Genomic DNA, 24,684 nt, shown 5'->3' on the forward strand with positions numbered 1-24,684 from the left:
TTGTCGTGAATATTTTCAACGGCAAAAATGCCGCGCAGAGCAACAATGATGCTACAATAATAACGGTGATGACTTGTGTCCCGCGGCGGGGGTCGATGTGGGGGACCCAACGGTCACATTTCGCATGCAGGATCTGGTGTACAGCATAAACATTCTACCGTGATTTCTAAAGCTCTCTTGCTCCTACGCTTATTATGTTGTGTGTATATATAAGGAATTTTCACTCGACTGGAACAGAGCGTCTGCTTACATTGCCTCCGCTGAAATTCCATAGTGTTGCTTTGGCACGCATGTTGGCAGGCGAGGTCGCGCGCAATGCAAACTACAGAATATTGCATTTCCAAAATGAAACAAATTGAATGTGCAGGACACCCATAATACACGTGGCAAGCACCGTGCTGGCACATTAAAACCTGCAGTAACAAGGAGGGGGCCCCAAGCACATGGCCCATGTGCCAGACATATGTCCACCCACGGTGAAACGCTGCAAGATTGTAAACAGTCACTCCAGTAGCACCAGGATTCAGGGCAGAAAGCCGTTGCGGTTGGGGGATCTTGGATTTGGGGGGGGGGGAGGGGAGGGGGAGATGGGTGGGTGGTTGGGGGGTTGGCGGTATAGGATGGAAGGGAGTTTAAGGGGCATGTGTTTTTTGAGGTTGGGTTTTGGTGTGGCGGTGTGGTTTGTGGATTTTCGGCTCGGAGGACATTTTCAAGATCTGGAAGTTTTCAAAGAATGTTTTTGTTGTTGTTGATTAACTCAATTCGAAGGGTATCCCTTGCTTAAAAGAACGATGGGTAGTTGTGTGTGTGTGTGTGTGGTTGGTGCTTGCCTTCCTTTCACATCCATGAGCCAGTGCTGATAAAATAAAATCCACATTCTAAAGGCGGTGGCCAGTTTGTCCATTAGGTGACTACAGTTGACGGGTAACAAAGTGGTGTGCAGTATATCGACCATGCAAGTATGATTTGGGCATAGCGTTGATAGCAGTTACAGTAAAGTGTTGTGTGGCTGGGTATACTTCCCACTGTGCCATTTTGATACACTTTGACAACACAGTTTCTGATCCTGTGCCGATATGACACGTTCATGGCCCATGTGAAATACATTTTGAGAGCAAACGTGTGCGTCTTTAACTTGAAACTTTGGAACCTAAGCACTCAGAAAAGTATAATTGTCCGTACATTATGTGAAATGTATCGTGCCTTTTTGAATAAAGAATGTTTTCCACATTCACTGTTTCGGCTTTCCACACTTTTACCCAGACTCAGTATTTCGCTTTAGTCTTTTTTTTCTCTCTCGCAAAGTTCAACATTTTGAAACTGTGGCCACATGGCTTCCTGTTGTGGGAGGGAGTAATAGCGTGCGGGATTGAATGCATTTTAAGCCTTTAAATCCATTCGTTTAAATTACTTAAATATGTTAAGGTATTTCACGCGTCGTTCAAAGAGCCATGTGAATGTATTTCTGTTTCTAATATTTCGAAAATATTTGCAAATGCTATCCAGATCCCGCGTGACATTTATTGAAGACGACGAAGAAAATGCCAACTGGTAGAGATTTTAAAGTTTTTTTTTACGGAATCAGGCTTGGACTTTGAGATGTCATCTTCATTTGGCTTGATGTGAGCAATTGCTAAAAACTACAGTTTGCTGGACATTGACCAGTGTGAGTCAGTTGTTACATGCTGGAGGGCTTTCACATTTTAATACTACGTACAGGAATTCCATATTAGCAAAAATAAACTTTGCAATGCAATTTCATCAATTTGATTGTCATGTGTGCATGCACGTAGGTGTGTGTATTTGTGCGCGCTTTCATAATGCTACGACGAAGAAGCTATTGCCTGAAACGTTGCCTATTGTGTATTTATATTATACATTTTATTTTAAGGCAGCGTTATTGACGAATGTGGTGATTTTTTTTTCATGGGTGTTTGCTAATAGAACTTGCCCACCGTGCTGTTGAAAGCTATTCGCGAGCTTTTCGTCTCTTCTTGTGACGTGCGCTGTGCATGCGCTTGTGTTCGCCCTCGCATGAGTGTGTGCGTGCTTCGACACGGCCTTAAACGAGTACCTGGTGTGGTGTGTAAACATCACCGCTTGGGAGACACAGGTGGCTGAGCGTGGTGCTGACCACCACCACACCCCCCTGTGTGCCGTGCCAGCCTTTATAGGTGCTCACTCGTGGAACTTGCCCCAAAAAAGGTCTGTTAAGGCTACATGGAGGAATCTTTGTCTCCGACGTGCCTGTGGCAACAACGGCTTAGGCACACTGCATAGGAAACTCGTCATCCCAGCTTCAAACAGTTGGCTTTGTACAACACGATTGGCGGTTAGTATCTGAACCTGCTTCGGTCCTCCTTCAGGTCGATTCGGCCAGAAGAGAATTCCTTGTGCAGTGCAATATCTCATCGTCCGTCAACGCAAGGGAGACACGGCCAGGGCAAGGCACTGGCAATGGCAATGCCACACTACGACATTTCACGCCAGCCAAATATGTGCTCATTCAGAATTCGGTATTTTTGGGGAATGGTGGCACGTACCGCGTGTATGTGTTTGCGTATGTGTACGTGTGGCATTGTACTGATGAGTTGGGGGCATCTTAGCTTGTCTTTGAATGTGCTCTGAGAATCGTACTCCTCTTCGGGGTGGCTTTGGGGTCGAAGCGCTGAGCGGTCAACTGCTGAGAAGGTCGGGTTCGATTTCAGGTTTCAGGAGGCCATAATTTCACCAGGTACTTGGTGTCAAGAGTCTCAGCCTGGGCGTGAATAACTGAACAAAAAAAAAACCGTGAATTAAAGTTTCATTTCAGGCTTAATTTGGAATGTGTGAGGTTTCCCTGGCAAATTTTTTTGTTGGTTTGACTGCCACATTATGATCATTCTTTGCAGTTCTTATTAAAGGTAATCCCCGAGTTTTGAGAAGTACTTCTGTGATATTGTCTTCTGGGGCCGTTCTCTGATACAGGGCGGTTCGCTGCTAGCTGCGGATTTCCAAATGGAAAGTGATTCATGATGATGTCGTGACAATCACATTACTTGGCACAATTAGAACATAATTGGGGGGCGAAAGAAAACTCAAGAGAAGATTAAAAGAGAACGGCGCCAGTCGAGTTGACTGTGGCTCAGATAAAACGATTGTTGCACAATGGGGTATTTGGGAAAACGGCCACAGACTTTAAAGCAAAAGGCAATGACTGCGCACACACACACACACACAAATACATGCAATTACGTATCCACACTCAATTTGGATAAATCCCTGCTCCTGATAATTAAAATATCAGTCCGACTGTCGCGCGACGAGCATCACTCCTGTATGCAGAGCGAGTGTGACCAAGTGCCGTCTTCCGTTACGCGTGGGCCCAGAGTACTTTTTGAAGGGCTCCTACTTCTGTCTCTCTACGACATCCGCGCCTGCGGGCCATTCTCTTTAACGCAGCAGGGATTTATTTTTGTTTATGCGTTGCGGTGGTGCGAGCGAGGGTTTGGAAAGGGACCGCTACGTCTCCGGGCGTGACGCCGCTGCCACAATCGGATTGGGTGAAAGATAGTTGGGGGGGAGAGTAAAAAAAAGATGTGGGGGAAAGCAGTTGTTACATCGATGGCGATTCGTGGGGCTGGATGTTAAATAAGTCCGGGCGGTGCGGGGGGGGGTTTGGGGGGGAGCGAGCGTGCCCCCCCCCCCCCCACCGTGTGTTGAGAGCGAGCTTGTGGTGCAGGGCTAAGGGTGATTGTAATGCCGTCGGCTGCGCCGCGCGGGAGTTTGCCTCCGTAGACAACGAATCAATGCCGCCGGGTCCCTCCTCCCCCGCCTCCCCGCTGCGCTTCATGTACGCCCAGCGCGCATGTGTGCGGCCCCCGTCCCCGCCCGCTCGCTCGTGACTTATACTCATGGAGACGCGTGCATGACTTATATGCCCGCACGCACGCACACTCCCACACGTGAACACAAAAAAAAAGAATTTGCAATCGCTGAGCAGAGTTTGACACGTAGGCCGAGCAGAGGCCCGAAAAACCCAAAAAATGCCAAGTGGCCAGCAGGAAAATGGCACGATTATTGATGTTGCAATAGGTAACGGATTACGTGCCTGTTAAATTTGAATAAGAGCTCGGGAAAAGACATACGATGGGCATCGAATTCCCAAGTGGAGCAGTGCAAGGGAAGACTCTGATAGAGAAGTGCTGTGACGTGCATTGTGGTGGTGGATCACAGTGTGGATGACATGAAACAGGCAGTGTGGTAGGTTAGGGGCACGTAGGCCTACTCTTTTATGTATGTATGTGTGTTGAATTTATTTCGCATCGTACGTAGCCAACCGTGCTAATCGGAGGCGAGGGCAATTGATCATTCCAAGGAGCCTCCCTGCTCGCAGCTGCTTTAAAAATTCACACAAAATATTTAGGCAACTCGAACCAGGAATCTCACTCTCACCTCCACGCAGACAGGTTCATTGCACGTCAGTGGTAACGTTGACACACTTCATAACGTCAAAGCAAAGCGCCTCCCTGCTCGAGCAAACGATTTTATAGGGCACTCGCTTCCAGCGGTCGTCCCGAACTGGTGACGGAAATGTCAGAGTGCCATTTCCCCTCTCCATTGGAGGACCGCGACTCCCACACGGGCGTGGTCGTGGTTGAACGCTGCGTTTGATGGCCGAGACAAAAACACGGTCAAGTGTCCAGTAGTCCGAGTGCTCAATGTGAGTGAAGTTTCTTCGCGTCACCAGTGAGCGTTGTAGTAGCGATAGAATGGTCAATCTGGGGGAGTCGGTGGGGGGGGCGACTGACCGCCGACGAGCGAGAACGACTGGAGTGAATTGGCGAGTGCTGTGGATCATCAATCAACCACGACATCTTTACGTGAGATCCTTTCAAGTGCCGTTGCAAGGTGTGCGTGCTCGCACGATCACGAACAAGTGTGCACGCACGCGAATAGCCAATTCACGCCTGTGTGAAAAATCTCACACCCCCCGCAGTTGTTTGCATTTTTGGCCATTTTACGCCAAAACAGACGCACACGCGAATTTGATGTCAAATTCCAACTGGAATGTGCACGCCGGGCCAGACGGTTTTCTTGATTTTTCTTTTAACTGAATTTGTGTATTGGCAAGATGCATTTGCGAGCACCCGTGACGTTTGATATTCCACGTGATGGCATGGTTTACTTGGAACCCTGTCTGCCTCGTCACGTTTGTCCTCGTCCTTGAGATGGTGTTTCTTCATACGCTCTTTTATGGAACTTGTTTTATTCTGAGCTAACCTAGGGGATGCCTGGGCCAAGGTCATGTTACCAAATGGTCACTTCTTCTTGTGCCATCGTGACCATGAATTGAACCAAGGTCTCAGGGATTTAGAATATGCGGTGATCATGAAATCCGCAAGTGACGAGAACAAAATGGAAAGTTTTTCTGGACAAAAAAACCCTTTGTCAAGGGGTGCCTCTGCGGATGTGTATGCTTTAACTTTAACATAGCCATTTCTGTGACCAGTCACAAGCTAATCACTCAGCCATTTCAATGCTAAATTATATGCGAATTCCTTTGTCAAGGCGCTTTGTTTCTTCTCACACAGCTTAAAGGTCGTGATCTGAGCGTGGCTTTTTCACTCCAGCGCTGTCCTACCAGACAGTCTCGTCCCTTCACCTGATGAAGGCCGCTTGTGTTGTGGCCGAAACGTCGTGAGAATATTATTGTGTTATTTTATTTTATCAATTTATTATTTTATTCTCATTCTACGTGACTTTACCGAAAGAACCAAAGAAGAAAAAGCGTACATTTAAAACGACTCGCAGAAACGTGTACAAAGTGCTCGTAGCCGTTGTCCGTGATGGAGGTTTTTTTGGGGTAGATCGCGTAAATGTAAACGTGTCGTTAAACCCGCCACCACACGACACAGCCAATTAGCAAGGTTTGTGACGTATACAGAACATGCCAAATTCGTTACTAGTACAGCACACCGGTGTGTTGGAGAGGAAACCCACAACATTTACAATCTGAGTACGACGTCTCGCCAATAATTACAGCTAGCGTCATCAGGTGACAACCAGATGTGTGGAGAAATCCTTGTGTTTCGTTCTTAAATAGTATTGGTCGCGAAAGCCTACGGTGTTAAACTTGCATACCCATTGTGTATTACGCAGGCACCATCAGCAGTCCCTGGAGAACTGCATTGTTGTTCCTTTTGTCTTAGGGCTCCATCAAAATCAATTCAGCAAATTGTTGTTCACGTAAAAAAAAAACGTGATAGAAACCGTAGACTATAGGATACGAATGCAGAATTTCGGGAACTATTTGATGTTTTTTTTGCAAAGCGCACAGAGGCTGCGTGTTTTTTTTTGTGTCCACATTATCGTTGTGCATTGTTTTACATATATGGCGATGTGTACAATCACTGGTTATGCATTCGCATTAAAATGAATGCAACGGTACCCTTTCTCAGTCTTTTTTTCATGTCGGGGAGGTCAAGTTCTGTTTGCCAACATCGCTTCCCATTTGCAAGCAATTTATTGTTCTAGCGGAGAGTCAAATTTGCCTGCACGCATCCGCGTCCCGGGCTCTGATGAGCTGTGGTGCTCGGTCTACAGCTGTTTTAGCCCTGGGGGAAATGACATCTGATTGGGTGCAGACACTGATTTGCGATTCATGCGAAAAGCTTCAAATTGTGAGTGGCTCACTGCAAGATTACAATGTTCAATAACTCACAACAAAGCTTTACATTCATGCCATTGCGGTGCAATGCGAGCGCGCGAACATTCACATTTCAGGGACACATTGATGATCATTATTATAATAAATGAAACAGTGGGTGGTGATGGCCCATTGGGGTGGCCCGAAGCAGAATTTTATTCGGGGTCCTCCCACTTCAAACGAATAAACTCCTCGTGAGATGACAGAGGAGATATACAGCAGACAAGATGGAGGAGAGAGATGGAGTTAAACGGGGGAAGAGATGCAGACAACACAGAGATGAGCGATTAATTATTTTTTTTCCCGAACCCAATAAGCGTTAGCTTTCTATGTTTTAATTAGTTTGGCCCGTCTGTGCGTCTTGGGGTTTCCTTACGTTTTTTTTTCTCAGTTTACCCACTGGCCGACAACAAAAAAATAGAGAACAAACACTGCAAAGTATGGCATATGAAGCGGAGACGAAGGCCCCGCTGACATTACACCAAGGGACAGGGAGCGCGGAACACGTGGAACGGAGAACAGAGGCAACTCGGGGACGTTATTGTGTCCGTGAGGATGGGTTATTCGGGCTGCGGCAGGACACGTCGCTCGAAGGGGACGATTGCCCGTGGGCAAGAGTGGTTAGGGAATGGCAACCAAAGGACAGAAAGGACACGAGAGGTTGACCACCTCCCCCCCCCCCCGCCCCCCGCTGCAGAGAAGGAGCAATGGCGTCGGCTCATGTGCCGGAGCGAGATAGATCGTGACATCGCGGGGACCGTGAGGGGTTGGGGTGTCCAGCATTGATTGGATGGACACTGGCTGCTGCTGCTGCTGATGATGGCGATGGTGATCCACGCTGACAGGAGTGCAGGGCACAGTTGATGCTCCTTCAATCCAACCTGTTTTTCCAACGAAGAGAAAACGAGGTTTTGCCCGTGACTCGGGCTCCACATTGCAATGCGAGTGCATCGATATGCAAATTCATTTCAGGCTCTTGATGAACATTCAAACCGTTAGACAACCTGTGAGCAATGCCACGCCCGTGTTACGTCCAGTCCCTGCAGAAGAAAGCACGCGGGATTATTTCGTGAAATGAAAAAAAAAATTCAACGCGACGATTGTGTAGATTGTACGGCCGTAAACATAAAAAACCACTGACGTTTGGCAAGATGACGATCAACTTGCTTGTTTATGCCATAACTGATGCAATGCATTCTCGGAATTTCCTTGGCATCGATGACAATAGCACTTTTAAAATGCATAGAGTGCACATTTTGCTTTATAGACACCACCCCGAATTGCTTTGCCTAATGGAACAGTGTTAGATTGTCCTGCTCATTTTTTAATGCTGTGAATAATATAGACACTATATGTCTACAATTGGCAAACTTACTTTTGTCTGGAAAAGGTTCGGGGATTACAAAGAAATTAGGATTAACCCAGTGCTGTTTTTGGGTGTGTGTGTGTGTGTATGGGTTTGGCGTGGTCATGAGCCACATATATATAAACCATGGTCTCATATAATTTTGACCTTTTGCCGTTAGTCCATTCAAGGAAAATAGGTCACCTGATGAGCTTTTTTTTATTTTCACTCGCAACGTTGTAAAACTGAAATCAGATACTCGGTCCGTGCGTGTTCGTTCGTTTACCATCGGTTGTTTAACGCAGTAATGGACCTTTGGATGAAGTCCAGTTGATGGATTGTTGTATAGATGCACTCTGAACAAAGGCCACCCTGGGTGGATGGAATACCATTTGTTGTATGGGACGGGTAGATGGATTGCGAGGTCACTTGACATATGGCAACGGATGGCCGGCGTAAAATGACACCAACGCCGAGCTGCTGCGCTCTTTTCTGTTTGCGTACAATTACATGTTTCGTTGTCAGCATATGGCCGCAATACATATATGCCTCTATGTTTTAAACAAAAAAAATAAACTTCCTCCGGTGAGATTTTCAACAGCGCCGCAATCGGATAGAGAATATCCATCGCGGACATTTGCTTTTTGCACCCAAAAGTGATGTGAAAAATCGTGTCGATTTTTAAAGCAGAACATCGGAGATCGGAGGCTCCTCCGCAATGCGCCCTTCGTCCTGGTGGGTCCTTGTTGCCCCGAGTACTATAAATGCCCTGTAAGCCACGTTCAGTCCCTGGGTCTTCGGTGATACAGCTTTCCTTGTCAGCCTCAGGCACTACACTCATGTGCTTACCAGGTGTCGGCCGCAGTGCACTTTGGGAAAAAAGTGAATAATTTACTCAATGAACGTTTTTGCATTAACGGTCGCCTAAACCGTCGGTTGCAACTCCTTGTCAATCCCTTTGCTGTCCACCTCAAATCCCGCTAAGCTTTTCCAGATGACGTGGTCTGCTGTCTCTTCGCATTGGAACCCACTTTTATCAGTCTGCCGCTTTTTACCACCAACAAAAAGAAAATCTCCTCCCCGACCCTGGGCTGCGTTCGTGTTAAGTTACTCGCTCGTATTTTGTGTTTGCTTGGGCAGACCTCTTACCGATTTCAAGCGAGCGGTACGCTACATTCCCTAACTCCGCGGGGAAATTTTAGTAAAAATGTGAGTAAAAATACGGCATATTGCCTGATTAGGTACACTGTTATCAAACGTATCAGATATAAATATTTTTCAAGGCATTTTGCCCTTGCAAGACGCTTCTTTGACTCGATTAAATTAAATCGGATCTACGCCCCCTCCCCTCTCACCCTCCCCCCCCCCCCGTTTCCCCACCGCCCCCCCCCCCCCCCACCGTTAATCTTTCTTTGTATCCAAAGCAAAAGTTGCATTTCAATGAATATATAGTGCAGCGAGTGTACAGAAGTTGCCACGTGCTGTTGTGAGTTCCCCCCAGAGGAAACCGAAGGATCAGGGATCGAATAAACCCGGTGAAATCTGGCCGGCCCCATGGGCTGCTGCGAGTGCTTTTCAAATGCTGGTCCCGTGACCCTCCAATGGTCTACCTTTCCTTTTGCCTATCAATCATCGCTCACGCGCGGTGCAATTTTTTTTTTTAACCAATTCGACGTTCCCAATTGACACCTGGTGTGAAAGAATAACATCGCTGGACACGGGGAAAAAAGCTAGATCGTTTGGGAGGGTTTTGCGCGGCTTGGATTATGGAAAATAATGTTGGGCATAACCCAAGGGCATGCTGCACACTGAGGATGCTAGGAATTTCATAGCGGTGGCGGGTCGGCAAACTTGAAAGTTTGCGGTTGAAGGAGGTTACTGTAAAGGTGCAGCACTGCAATTTGCTTACTCAATGCAAGCGCTGGCAGAAGAACTGCCACTAGAGGGAGCTCTAGAGAACCTCTCCAAAGGCTATTTTGGCCTACTCTTCCTTGCCGCACAGGCAACCCTGGAAGAGGCGAGAGTGCCCATACTTTTAACCCACCACGCGTGACCTGCCAATCAACGCTGCTGGGTCGCGCAGAGGTGGGGCGATCTAAGTAACTTGCTTCAACCCGCCATGCCCGGGAGATCAAAATCGGCGACCCCTGAACCTGTATTTTTCGAGCTCAGTTTTCGCCGCTCACCATTTCACCGCAGCAACGTGTGATTGAAGGCAGCGACGCGGATGTAATTCGGGAGGTTGCGGTGGGTGGGGGGTGTTGAACGTGGTGCTGCACGGCTGTTTAGACGGGCGTCGGTGTGGGCACCCAGAGGCCGGTGACCAAGGTGGGAGGGAGACCTTGGATAGGTGGGTAAACTTGATTTATTATCACGTGAGAGCCCATTGAGACTAAGAGGGCATCTTTTCAGGGAATGCCTGGGACCCCCGAAATTTGCACAGTAGACGTATCCTTAATAACCAAAAACAGCAGTATACAGAATTAGACTTAATTAATACAGAATGAAATATATAAACTAAACTGATTTTTATTTTACCAGGTAAGGCCCACTGAGCTACATAGCTCTTTTCCAGATGCGACCTGGTCAAAGTTATAGCTCAATAAAGTGGCTTATCATGTTGAAATGTACAGCAGCCAAATACTCAATGCATGTTGATTCTAAATGTAAAGGGAAAAACCGGAGGACCCTGAGAAAAATCCACACAACCACGGGGAGAGAGACGCAAACTCCAAATATACAAGCGTCAGGGGTCGGGATCGAACACATGACCTCCTCCATACGAGGTGAGGTAGTTAAAAAGAGTGACTGCTAACATCATTGGTGAGCAATATCAGAACCGGCCCTTGGCCCCCCTTCATGAAACCCGGACTGACCAGCATGGTGAGGTATGGTCAAATAACCGCCAAAACCAACACGGCGCAGAGAGGTCTTCAACCATTGGTGCAAGTTTAAAATATGACTACAATTTCAAGAAGGTACATTATTTAAGCTGGGTGTGAGGTTCGATTCACAGGCACCTGCGTTCACATTGTCCAAGCACTGAATCCAAATGCCCATTAAACACTAACTGGAAGGGATTTAAAAAAAAAGTTTTTTTTAAAGTGTAAGAGACTTGTAATAAATTTCGATTTAAAGCTTTCGTGACTGCAGGGATTCATATTCTTGGTTCTTTCGGTAAAGTCACGTAGAAGGGAAATAATAATAAAAAAAACAATAAAATAAATTATCACGACGTTTCGGCCACAACACAAGCAGCCGTCCTCAGGTGAAGAAACAGAACTGTCGGAAAGACAGCGCTCCGACAGTTCTGTTTTTTCACCTGAGGACGGCTGCTTGTGTTGTGGCCGAAACGTCGTGAGAATTTTATTTTATTATGTGTTATTTTCATTTTTTTATTATTTCCCTTCTATGTGACTTTACCGAAAGAACCAAGAATAAGAGAGTTGTAATATTGTTCTGTGTACGAGGAGCATAAAGCCAGATGGTGAGACACCGTTAGAACAGATGATGCAGGTTGAATATTGACTTTGCAACAGCTGCAAGGTCTATCATAAGGAAGGAAGTGATGGCATTGCCATGATGACCTCTTCACCTTGAATCCATGTGAGAATGTAGCAATTTTTCCATACATCCATCGTTTATTTTTGTCATTCTAAGCACAGGCTCAGATGACCACAATGGGCAAGTGGCCAGTAACAAAAAGCACTGTAAAAGTTGTACTTAATAAAGGTTAACACTGTTTTTTTCATTGAACATGGTTGTAAAGTGCCTTGGGATAGGAGACAATGGGAGGGAACTCCAAAGTCGAGCAGTTCGAAGGAAGACGCAGTACCAAGTGGTGAAATGTTGCAATTGTGGTCTGGGGTATGGAGACTGAGCAGATTTTCTAATTTTAATTTATTTTCTCTGTGATCATCATCTTCTTGTTATGTGCATTTCTCTCTCGTTATTCGTTTATTATCCTTTTAGTTTTTGATTTGCTAAAAAAGTGGAGTTTTTGTTTTTGTATCACCTGTGTAAGGGACTGGCTCATTGATGCGCAGCGTTGTAGGATGCAATTGCTTGAATGACTCTCTGAAATGCAGTAATTATTAATTATTATTATTAAAGCTGTACTAACCACAAGCATACGTGCCCTTACCTTTGAATCTGTCGTAATGGCCATTCTCAACCCACTGCTTGCTGAGTGCTGCACCAGCGGGCAGGGAGGGTCCGCTGAGCCCTTGCACAAGAGCTTCTTAGCTCAACAGGCTTTTACACGGAAAAATAAAACTCCTGATCCTGATTCTGAAATTCATTGCCACGGCACCTCCGCTTTGATTCACGTGCTCACGCGTGCTGTTGCCTCTCGCCTGCCTGGCCGTCGTTGGACTCGGCGGCCTTATTCGCTGTCACGCTGTCCAGCAAATCAAGTGCTTGCGTTCACCGAGAGTGAATTTAAACGTCGAGTGAATGGAGCCAAAGTTGTCCTGCGAGCTCCTGCATTTTGGTAAATCCCCCCCCCCCCCCCCGAAACAACAAAAAACCTCCTACCCACAACTTAGTTCCTTAAATGAGATTTTAATAAGAAATCCTAAACAAATGGACTCGTAAATTGAAGTTTTCTCTGACGCCTGGGTGCATGCATTAATGAACGCATAGAATGTGATTAATGAATGAATGAACGGTTCGCTGTTGTTGGTGCCGGCAGTGGCTTTTTTTTGCAAAGCAAGGCCCTTACTGGGATTTATTTTCCCCCGCTCTGTGCCGCTCTCTCTGCCGTACTTCGTGTGGTTTTTTTTCCTCTCCTCTCTTTGTTTTTGCATGCAAGACGACATGTCATGAATTTCCATCGCTAGTTTTAACAGCCACTCATTGACTGAAGCATTCTCTGGGGAAGGTGGGGGGGGGGCTCACTGGGGGTAGAGGAGATTAATTAGTTTGGGGAGAGGGTGGGCAGGGGGCTGGGCTGTGTCTGGAAAGGAGTCGGAAGATTTTGAGAGTTTGGGTGGGGGGGGGGGAGAAAGACTTGGGCTTGGTGGAGGAGGGTAAATGCCCTGTGTTGTGACCACAGCTAACCTACAGTCGTCGCACTGACTTTAATAATTATTCACTCTAACGCGTGTTCGGTATATGCTAAAATAAATCGCTGCTGCTTCAGCAAACGTATAAATGTATCCGTCGATAACGCTGCCCTTCGTCGAAAGTAAAGGTACGTGAACGTTCGTCGACGTTATGGGCAATGGGCCCTCCTCCTCTGCCATGGACAAGGGCCGTTGCAAGCCGCAGCGGTGTATGTGCCCGCTCGTCAATAACAGATTTGACTGACCGGCATGGTGAAGTATGACCAACCAAACTTTTTTTTTTAGCTCTCATCCATCAGCGTATTGACAAAGGCCTGCTAGAAATTGTTTTTACAAAATGTTCATGTGTGCAGGTTTTTCTGTGTGTGTTTTGATTCCGAAATTTCCGGTCATGGTGGTCAGGTGACTCTTGGAAAATTTTCAGGTCATTCTTACAATTGAGACTCATGCTGGTCACGTGAGTCCTCACAATAGTTAAACACAATACACTTGAACTTAATTGTATTCAATATTTAATCATTACAAAAATTTGCCAATCTTCACTGTTTTGCTGTGTGCTTTCACTGCAATGGTAAAGAGCACCGAGTTGTGTTATGCAAACCATTAGCATGAGGGGAGACAAAGGCGGCCGGGCCTGAGCGGTAGTGACCGTGCCATCACTTGCCCCAACAGCTATATAAGGGTATCTTTGTCTTTCTATATATAATCTCATGCTGTATAGATTTCGGGTCCTTGAAAATCTTGACATTTACACAACACGTTCAAATAATTTATTACATATAATTTACATATTTCCTTTAATTCTTTTGGAATTGCTTTTCGTGTTTAGTTTATTGTCCTCCCCCCGCACCTTCGATTAACACTGTTGGCTACACACAGTGCGAAAGAAGTTCAAACATACATACGTGTATTTTAAATCATGGATTCCCACTCACTCGCGAGCCCTCTAAGTACGTGGTTTTAATCTATGCCTCCAATTGTCGGCACTTGCCCGAGAGTCATCCGCTTGTGTGGGGGATTGCCTTCCCAGAATTCAGCCAAACATCTCAAGCAGGACTCTCCCAACAGAGTCGGAGAGACGCTTAGTTTTTTTGTCCACTTCTCAGTCACTGATGTGTGTTAATCGTCTGCGTTGTAAAGTCAAGAACTGATATTGTTTATCCAGAGAGAGGGAACTTCTCGATCACCAATTATAAGTGGTGCTAATCAGTTGCCAAAGCTCTCTCATCATGATTGGCATAACTATGAAGAAAATTACACGTAATTTAAAATCATTTTATAGCATGTCATTCAAAATATTCATGTCCAGACCAAGCAAACGTTGTTCTAGAAAACCATCCCCTCGAATCCAAAGCCAATAACATATCCGGAGACTTACCTTCCGCTGCTAACATTTCTGTCCGATTCAGAATGTTGGCTCGTCAAATACGAGGTCTGTACAGACTGTCTGTCGCAAGATTAATTTTCGCCAGAAGCTACTCTGCAAGGGTAGAACCAGCCTTTGCCTCCATAATGTGCATCTGCCTTGATGTTAACGACGGCCGATTAACACGAAATCTGAACTTCAGCCGGAATTATTTAAGCACCCTGATCTGGCCCCGTTCTGTCCTCATTGTGTGTGGTTTTTTTTTTATATAAACCTCTTCATAGGATTCAAGCAATACTGTATTTGGTACAGAATTCAAGATTATGCAGCATCGGCATACGTTGTATCTAGTGGTAGTGCCTTATGCCGATAATCTCCACTCCACGTTGCAAAAAAAAGAGAGTGAGAAATTAAATCCTACTATTAGTCAACACCTAAAATAGCCCATAGGTTAATAATCAACGCTGCATTTTATCTATCGATGTTTTTGTTGTGTTCTCAGGCAGTGTTCACGATGTAAAATTGCGTGGCGTTTGCTATTGTAATTGTTGTGCTCAGCGGGGCCGCACACCTGCCAACACGGTCCCTTCCTGCGTGTTTGTTGGTGTGTCGCTCTGTGTTGTGGGGGGGGTGGGGGGGGGGAGGCTGTGACCCACTGTCAGCGAGTAACGAACAAAGCAGCGGCCGATCGGGGACGCGTGCGAGTCATGGCGATCGAAGCGGGCTTCAGAGGGACAAGCCTCCGAATCCAAGAAGGCCGGTGGTGCGGCTCCCGTTTTGAGCCGAAGCCACACACGCAAAAAACACAAATTGGTCACACGCGATAACGATCGTCCCGGCCCTTTGCCTTCAAAACCCAGCGCGCTCTCGTGCCCGCGGCCCCCGTGGCCCAGTGGAGTTGCACCTCCATCGATTTACTCTTTGTTCATTGAATTTTTGTTGCACCAAGCAGCCGGAGGCCAACTGAGCATTAATTAGGAAATAAGACAATAAGTGAGATGTATAACAAAAATTACGAGAAGGCGCTTGAGCGTGTTTACGTGCAATTTGAATCGGTCGCCGCGACGCCCCGGGTCGATGGGGGTTTATTCCGGGATAAATTGAAATGTTGAAGCAATTTTGCCGCTAAACTGAATCCGAGGTTCCGTTGATCTGTGTTGACGGAAGCCTCGGGTTGAGCGGGGCGTTTGAGGAGACTGTGGCACCCCAACATCTCTCTCTCTCTCTTGCACCCTCCGGTGATGGAAACACACCATGGGGGGGGGTCATTATTGTCAGGACGTTATCCTTGATTCTAGCAAATTAAACATCAATTCGTCCGGACAGAGAGACCCAGCGTTGACGAAACGTCAGCAAGCGATGAGGTCTTGAATGTAATTGAACACACGATTGAATGAACATTTTAAATTATTATAATTCTTATGTTTTTTAAAGTCACATTTATAACGTGATTTCTCGACCATGGCTAACATCGGTGCGGAAGTGATATCTTAAAGAGATCCTGGCTACCCTTTTACCAATGGACACTGACCCATTCACTCTGAATGGGGGGAGGCCTTGAGTTACCAACGAGCTGTAACTTTAATTTTTTTTAATTTAATATCAAAACATTATTATGTGGGGAAATCATGAACGTGTGTGCACTTTAAGCTCAACAAAATCTAGCGGCAGCAAACAGACGCTTCGTAGGTTTTGCGCGCTTGTGCCTGTGTAGCTCTCCGATGTGTTTTTGGGGCAAATCCACAAATGTATCCACGGGCCCAGCATAATTTAATATTCGTATTCTTTGGTTCTTTCGGTAAAGTCACGTAGATAGAAATAATAATAATAAAGTGAATATTCGCTTTATTTAACTTTATTAACATTCACTTTTTAAATTATTTCTTCTATCCACGTGACTTTTACCGAAAGAGCCAAAGAATATGAATTCCTTGCGGTCACGAATGTTGCAAGTGAAAAATGTAATATTTGTAACGAGTGGTGGTAATTTCTAAATGTATGTTATTTATTTGGTTATGCGGCTTTGCCCAGTGGTGCGTGAGCGCAAACAACAACATCTCAACACATTTGTGAACACTGCCAAAAAGGAAACATGCGTGCGTGTGTATATATAATATCTGTAATAGTAGTCCCTCCTTTTAGCTGAGAGAAACAATAGCCTGAAACGCCACCTTTTAGAGATATGCTCACTTTAGGTAATATGACGCTTTCGTGATTTTTGTTGTTGTTGTTGTCAGGAATCTACGCAACAAGCCTTAAACACCTCCCCCCCCCCCCACTCCCGCACAAAGTGAAGGTGACGTGTATTGCGTGATATCGAAGCGCACGTGCGCCCGTCTGTTCCTCACGAAAATTCCGCAACCGATTGATGAACGGCTCTTGGGGTTCATCGTAAATCATTTCCGTTTAAGAAGGGGGGGGGGTGGGGGTGGGATGGCCGTGTGTCCACGTAGCGAGCATCTCTCTCCCCTCCCAAAACCGTGGGTTCACGCGACGGTCAGACCAGAGAGGTGGAGAGTCGGGGTGGGTGGATGGGTGGGTGGGGGGAAGTCTAGTGCCTAAGCAGATCTTATCTATGAAGTGTGGTGTACTATATTTCACACTGCCCGCTCCAGTGGAAAGAATAACTCAAGACAGAACCTGTGGCAGACTGTGAAGGTTCTGCCAGTGCTCGAGATGTCTGTTTTGTGTCAGGGTCGGGCTTCAGGGAACATGACGAGAGGCGGTGACGTTTGGGGAAGGGGACACTGTGTTCCCCTAAACCGCAGGGTAGCAAAAAACCAAAATAATCTTCGCTTCCACTCTTGAGAAAATGAACGTACACTCGCAAAACTGCATCGCCGAAACAGAAATCTCCCCAGATTTGGGGTCATGTAAGGATTATTATTCGGCAGATGTGAGCCTACACATCTGCTTCGTCTATTCACAGTTAGTGCATTATACTCGAGATGTTTATTTAATGTCTGCTTTTATTACTGGAACTGTGTCGTTCGTGGGATCGTTCAAATGGGGTTTTGGCACTCCCTTTATCATCTATGGGGGGGAAGGGTGGGGGGGGGAGTGGTGGTGCAGTGGTTAGCACGCTGAGCTGTGAGCCGCTGTCATCCGAGTTCGATTCCCAGCCACGGCTAACCCGGATGGTGAGTTACAGCAGGACCAGTCTTGACCTCCGTTAACCTGCACTGACCAGCGTGGTGAAGTATGACTAAAAAAAAAACTGCCATGATTAACATGGCATGGAAAGGACTTCATCCAAAGGGGAAAATGAAAATGGCCTGAATGTTTTATCTTCTGATGATAGTTATGCTAAAGGTGTAATGATTCAATCCTCTGCGATGCAGGGTCATGATTTGATGAATAATCAATTCCCTTTTTAACATTTTGGTAAATTGGAGCACCTTGAGTCACTGCAGAGGTCACATTACCATGTGACATACAACCCTTACGAACAGAAAAACATTGATTCTTAAACACATGACTTATTGCTTGTGTAGCGAGCGGAATAATCAATATTTAATGCTTGCATCATCACACCCAAAATGAACACACATGCACCACATGTATGCACATGTGGTTTAGCGCACTGCGCTATGAACCCCGTGTCATGAGTTCGATTCCCTCCAACGGCTAACGCCAGCGGCGAGTGATAACCGAGCAGTCGTTCTGCCCTTTATCCACTCGTACTCATAAAGCTTGGTGAAGTATGGTCAAAAATCACCCATGACCAAAAAGCATGGGATTGCCTTCATCCAGCAGTATATTAACAAACGGCTGTGATTGTCCTTCTAGGATGTAACGCACTATGTATACTTGTGTTATACCTGTGTCTGCTATAGGTACTCAACAGAAAGCTGCTGTGCCAATCATTGTCTGAACGCACGGTTCTGTGGTAACGGTGTTACTTTATGATGGCTAGGCATTTACAAACTTTTGGCTGCATAGTTCAACGGACTTTTTACGAGTAATTTTCCGTCTGTGTCATTGCACGCGTGCCTGCGTGTGTGTGTGTCTACAATCGTTGCAAGCGTGCACGCTCTGCACACCATGTGTGCAGAGGCAGAGGCCATCTGAAAAGCATCGACAAATGCTAAAATGCACCGCTCCGACTTTCGCTTACCCTGTGAATTACTGAAGGTGTAGTAAGATTCACTCGTGCACCGAAAGAAGGCCACTGAGATTTAAAAACAAAGCATCGCAACAATTGCTCATGTTCATGTGAAGTCCTTGTTACGAAGGGCACAAGTGATGCGGGCTCTGTTGCTTTAAAACTGTACCCTGGGCTGTTGTGTTTGGATGAGGGTTGTTCCTGGTAACTGCCGCTCCTGCCACCGCCGCTGCTGCTGCTGCTGTGTGCATGGCTTGGCTCTCGCTCCGCTCCACGCCGACTCCCGTCTCTGTGTCTCTGCGTCGTTGGCAGGCGTTCCTGCAGCGGATGAGGCAATGTGCGGCTGCCAAGACTGACAAGCACATCACGGACGAGACGATCGCGGTGAGCGGTTCGCGCAAGTCGGGGCGTCGGTGTCTCCGATGTTGTTGTTGTTGTTGTTGGGTCGCGACCCCCGTGGTGTTACCCGCACGCTGTCCCGCACGTGGCTCGGAGCCGCTAATTATTCCTCCTCCTCCTCATCCTCCTCTTCTTCGGTTCGGTTGCTGAAGAATTGACCCAGCACGTGGAGCAGAACGTCGTACACCGTGCGGAGCGCCGCGCGGTAAAAAAACCTCCGTGAAGCTCGTCGGGAGAGATGTTGCGGCACAACCGCCACGGTGGCGAGGAGATGTTAACTACCTCGCCTGGTGTGCAGGAGGTCGTGGGTTCAATCCCGACCCTAACGCCTGTTGCGTATTTGAAGTGTGCACGTCTCTCTCTCTCTCTCTCGCCGTGGTCGTGTGGATTCTACTCCGTGTCCTCCGGTTATTCCCTCCACGTTTAGAATCGGCGTCACGCGTTTAGAGTATTTGACTGCCACACATTTCCGCATGATGAGCCACTTCGTTGAGCTATCATTTGCGATAACAATGTCGTTTCAGAAAAGGAGACGCATAGCTCAGTGGGCCTTACCTGTTTAAGTGAATATATATTGTTAAATGAGTTTTCGTCGTAGTTGCCTTCCGCTAACAAGGCACCATCGCCAGCACGCACGTGTGAGCATGGTGCATGTTAACGATTCACCAAAACCCCCCCACCCCTATAATGTTCATGTTGTTCAACTGGTCATGTGAATCGTAAGCACTCCAGAACCTTTCGCAGATTTTGTTTTCTGCCACCAAGTTTAATTCTGCGTTTTTGCTACACCTGAACCTGTTGGCTGTTAGTTTTAACATTATTGATTGATTGACCTGCCCTTAGTTTGTCCTGTGCTTACTTTGCACAACTCACAAACAATTGATTCCAACGCACACGATTAATTGCACGTATCGTGGCAGCGAAACTCGATTTTCAATTGTTAAGCGGGTGCATTGTTTTTTTTGCCCAATTACCACCGCCCCAATCACCGGTTCCGCCATCGAGTATCATGACCATCAACCAAGACGACCGTTATAACCGTCCATCACCATCCAGAGATCACCGTACAGTCATCCTTTAGCTATTATCCACTATCCAAATATTATATGTTGGAATTCTTAAAAGCAAAACGTCAATTTTTTAGGGGATGGGGTGGGGAACGGGGTTTAGTGTGATTTTTAAGAGTCAAAGGAGAACCCCCTATACGCGTTAAAATATTTTCACATAATTTCACCGCAGTCATTTATCTCGCAGCAGTCCACCATGGTGCACATGAAGTCCATGAGACGGTTAATTAAACATATCGCATGCACAGCAATATTATGCATTGGCAAAGCATCACAATGCCCCGAAGCTCCTGTGGCTTTTCTAGATAAATACATTTCGCTGTCATTTCTAATATATTATAAATATCCGAAGTGGTTTAATGGTTAGCGCACTGGACTTGCAAGCCAGAGAGATTGCCAGTTCCTCACGGCAAGGTGAAACAAAGGTGCGCAGGATTCTTAAATCCCCCACAACCACCACCACCACCACCTCTGTCCGTCCAGCAGTAGAAACCTGTTCACCACAGTTAGTGGGGCACCCCAGCTGGCGAGATGCTGTCTGCTTCGCCTGGTATGCAGGAGCTCGTGGGTTCGATCCCGACCCTGACACCTGCTGTATATTTGGAGTTTGCGTGTCTCTCCACGTGGTCACGTGGATTTTTCTCCGGGTCTTCCGGTTTCCCCCTCCACGTTTAGAATCCATTCCGAGGCGTGAGAGCAACACCATTATAAGAGTAGAAAAATGCGTTTATAAATGTGCCACTTCGTCCAGCTATCGTTTGTGGCCAGGTCGCTTCTGAAACAAAAGAGTTAAATAGCTCTGTGGACCTTACCTGGTAAAATAAATGTAGTTTAGTGTCATAGTTTAGCTTTAGTTTAAACGATAGACTGGATTCGTGTGGTGGGCGCTCCAAAATCTTCTAAGGCCTCTGGCCAGTGTGGCAGCGTAGGCCCAATGCTCACTGGAGGGCCTCGCTGGAGCTCACTCGTGTGGACGTTCGTCCGCCAGCAGTGGCGTGAGCAAGCAATTGCAGGGCTGCACCTTTAACCCTTCCGTTGAATGCCCATCACTGCGACGCATGTTTTTGCTACGTCTTAATGGTCACGGTACGTTTATCGCAGTGTACGTTAATCATGTTGCACTAATCCATTCCGAGGCGTGAAAGCGACACCTTCATAATGTGCTTAAATCTGACTCGGTTTTCACACTTTTTTTTAATGCTCATTCGCACGCGCGCGCACGCAGGCACGCGCGCTCGCAGCAGTGTGCTCAAATAATTGAGCGGATCCTCCTTCATGCGACTAATTCCGTCCATTTAAGCTAATCTCATTAATAATAAAACATGGCATCAAATTGACTCCGCGCACACGCCACTGCCGGTAGTGCTGCCCCCCTCCCCACCCCCCACGCATGTACGCTGTTTGCTTCCCCGGGGACTGCCTTGTGTGATGTATTATTACATTTATTAAATATGCTCGTTTAACGAGGAAGGCAATCGCTGAGTCTCACGGCACTTTTGCGGGAGGGTCCAGCCAAGTTTTTGCGCAGCAAGGGGGCGACGTTGCTGCTGCGTTAATCCCAATTGGGTAGTTTACGGGTACATTTTAGCAGCTTTACCCGTTAACATTGTACGTGCTTCCTTTTTTTATTTATTTTGTTGGCGGTTAGATGGAAAGAGCGGAATCCGGAGGAGAAAAACCTGTGCAGAATAGGGAGGAGAACGCACAAACTCCACTCGGACAAAGGCACCCGAGTTGGGAATCGAATCCAGGCCTTTCTTGATTGGAGGCTCGCGTGTTATCGCTACGCATCCCGCTGGCTGGCGGTGATTTAGAACAACGTGGCCCTGCGATCCGAAACGCTCGCTTGCCGAATTTGGAGGCGACGACGACAACGCCCATTTATGCCCGGACTTTTTTCTTCTTACATTTTCAAGTTGAGCGAACGAGTGATGCTTCGAGCTCCTCAGCTGTGCATTCAAGATTCTGGGTCAAACCGTTGTGTTCCATTGCATCTGCCGAATAATGGATGCCTTTTTTTTCTTCTTCATTATTGTGGTATATAGGCCAGTAGCCTTTGGGTAAGAGGGTTTCTTACTGACGTGCAATTGTGTATTGTGTACAGCACGCGCAGTGTAGCGTTTGTTTAAAAAAAAACTCATTTGGAGATGGCCAAGTGACCCAGGCGTCAGGACACTGGGACAGCGATGCTGAGAGAGACAGAGTTCGAATCCGAGGTTGAGTGGCCGTGATTAATATAACTGCTTTCTCAACTGTTAAGGAGCCGATCATCTCTGTAAATAAAAAAATCCTCACTTAATTTGCCTAAATTCTAGATCCATTAGTGAGAGGGAGCCTTATTGTGAGTTTTTATTGAGAGAGACTGAGGGGGAGTGAAGAGTAGCACGAGTGTGAGTTATGAGATGGAGCGGTAGTGTAGCAGACAGCGCGCTGCGCTACGAACACAGCGACCCGAGTTCGATTCCCGCTCGTGGCCAACACCAGTGACGATTGTCTGAACCAGTTATACGCCTCCCCTAGGTCGACTCAACCTTAAATGAGTACCGGGTGCGGTGTGTAAACATCGCCACTGGGAAGACAAAGGCAGTCGGTGTGGTGCTGGCCACTCGCCTCCACTTGACGCAACAATTTCTCAAGGCTACACGGGGCGATCTTTGCCTTGGTTTTTTGTGTGGACTAAAAGGCTGAGTGTGAGCCGTCGCGTGCATTGCCGTGTCTCTCATGGTGCAGCACGTGGCCGTGTCTCTCATGGTGCACGTGGCCGTGTCTCTCATGGTGCAGCACGTGGCCGTGTCTCTCATGGTGCAGCACGTGGCCGTGTCTCTCATGGTGCAGCACGTGGCCGTGTCTCTCATGGTGCGTGTGGCCGTGTCTCTCATGGTGCGTGTGGCCGTGTCTCTCATGGTGCAGCACGTGGCCGTGTCTCTCATGGTGCAGCACGTGGCCGTGTCTCTCATGGTGCACGTGGCCGTGTCTCTCATGGTGCAGCACGTGGCCATGTCTCTCATGGTGCACGTGGCCGTGTCTCTCATGGTGCAGCACGTGGCCGTGTCTCTCATGGTGCGTGTGGCCGTGTCTCTCATGGTGCGTGTGGCCGTGTCTCTCATGGTGCAGCACGTGGCCGTGTCTCTCATGGTGCGTGTGGCCGTGTCTCTCATGGTGCACGTGGCCGTGTCTCTCATGGTGCAGCACGTGGCCGTGTCTCTCATGGTGCAGCACGTGGCCGTGTCTCATGGTGCGTGTGGCCGTGTCTCTCATTGCGCGTGCGCAGGTCCTCTTCTCGAACGTGGAGGAGCTGCTGTCCGTGCACAGAGACTTCCTCTCCGCCATCGAGAAGTGCCTGCAGCCCGAGCCGCTGCCGCACCACCAACTTGGGGGCTGCTTCATCCACTTCGTACGCCACGCTTCCTGCCGCACCTCACTTTCCTCCCTAGATTAAAACTAAACTCTTTTTAAGTCACCGGGTAAGGCCCCACTGGGCTCTATAGCTCTTTTTTCAGAAGCGACCTGGCCACAAATGATAGATCGACGAAGTGGCTTATCACCACGTGGAAATTTGCAGAAGCCAAATACTATAAACGCGTGTTTCTAAATGTGGAGGTAAAAACCGGAGGACTTGGAGAAAAATCCACGCGTCCACGGGGAGAACACACACACTCCAAATATCCAGGCGCCAGGGTTGGGAGTGTTGTCCCTGCTTTGCACGCGATTGTTGTGAGTTCAGGTGGTGGTAGCTGCTCCAGTGCCTCGTGGGTTTGCTGGTGGGGTCCGGACACCGGGCTACCAAGATGTAGAGAAGGCAGACAGAGGGCCCACGTTTATATTCTTGGCACAAGGACCCTATGCCCAGTACGCTATGCCGCTGTGTAAGCCAGTGGTGAACATTCCACATTCTCGTGGCGATGACCAGTCCAGCTATAGGACAAGCATTTTTTACATCCAACAAAGTGGTACTTGTTTTACGAACCCCAGAGCGATGATGGGCTGAGTCAACCCCGATGTGGGATTTGAACTCGCGATTGTCCAATTGTCAGGCTTGGTAAAATAAATAATTATACATTTAGAACATTTAGGAACATCTAGGTGTTACTTTCTGCAATTTTGAACGTTCCGCTTTTAATCACACAAATGTCGTGTTATGCCTGCAATTGTAACGCCACGCAAAATGTAACTGTTAAATGAAACGCACCACGTGCAGGGTAATGCTTGACAATACTTCCCTGGGGCCAATAAAATGAGTTCCACTTTGGGAGTGGAATTCAGCGATGATTTTGCTACTGAGAGACTCAATACCGGCGTGGGAACGTGGAATTCCCACTCCACATTCCCACGCCAGTATTGAGTCTCTGAATTGAATTCCCACTCTGGTGCTGTCATCAGGAGATGGACGGCCACCTCAATGATCGTTTGCTCAGGAATTCACCGCCCACAATTTGGACCGTTGAGGAAACTTGTTTCAGGAGATTTTTTCGGCCAATGAACGATGAGTGTTTATACTTGTGGGAGGAAACCGGAGCAGAGGAGAAAACCCACGGCCGCGAGGGAGAAACACTCTATCCCCTGTACTGATGTAAACATATGGCGTCGGCCTTATGCTAGGCGAGTCAGGGGGTTGCAGATCATCAACTCCCACGGAGCCGGCGTATGT

At 47.3% G+C, this 24,684-nt stretch overlaps 1 protein-coding gene across 3 annotated transcripts in view; it reads left to right on the forward strand.

The window, feature by feature from the left end:
- Positions 1 to 24,684, forward strand: part of LOC116945250 (phosphatidylinositol 3,4,5-trisphosphate-dependent Rac exchanger 2 protein-like) — a 192,920-nt gene that overhangs the window by 10,575 nt on the left and 157,661 nt on the right. For all 3 annotated transcript variants that reach the window (XM_032959592.2, XM_032959593.2, XM_032959594.2), the window contains exons 3-4: positions 18,883 to 18,954; positions 23,308 to 23,430. In XM_032959592.2, the coding sequence (XP_032815483.2) occupies positions 18,883 to 18,954; positions 23,308 to 23,430 (195 nt within the window). The remainder of the gene's footprint in view (positions 1 to 18,882; positions 18,955 to 23,307; positions 23,431 to 24,684) is intronic.

This window comes from Petromyzon marinus, chromosome 23 (genome assembly GCF_048934315.1).
Source record: "Petromyzon marinus isolate PM22_M1 ecotype Great Lakes invasive population chromosome 23, UKy_Petmar_22M1.pri1.0, whole genome shotgun sequence".
In the NCBI taxonomy this organism is placed as follows: domain Eukaryota; kingdom Metazoa; phylum Chordata; class Hyperoartia; order Petromyzontiformes; family Petromyzontidae; genus Petromyzon; species Petromyzon marinus.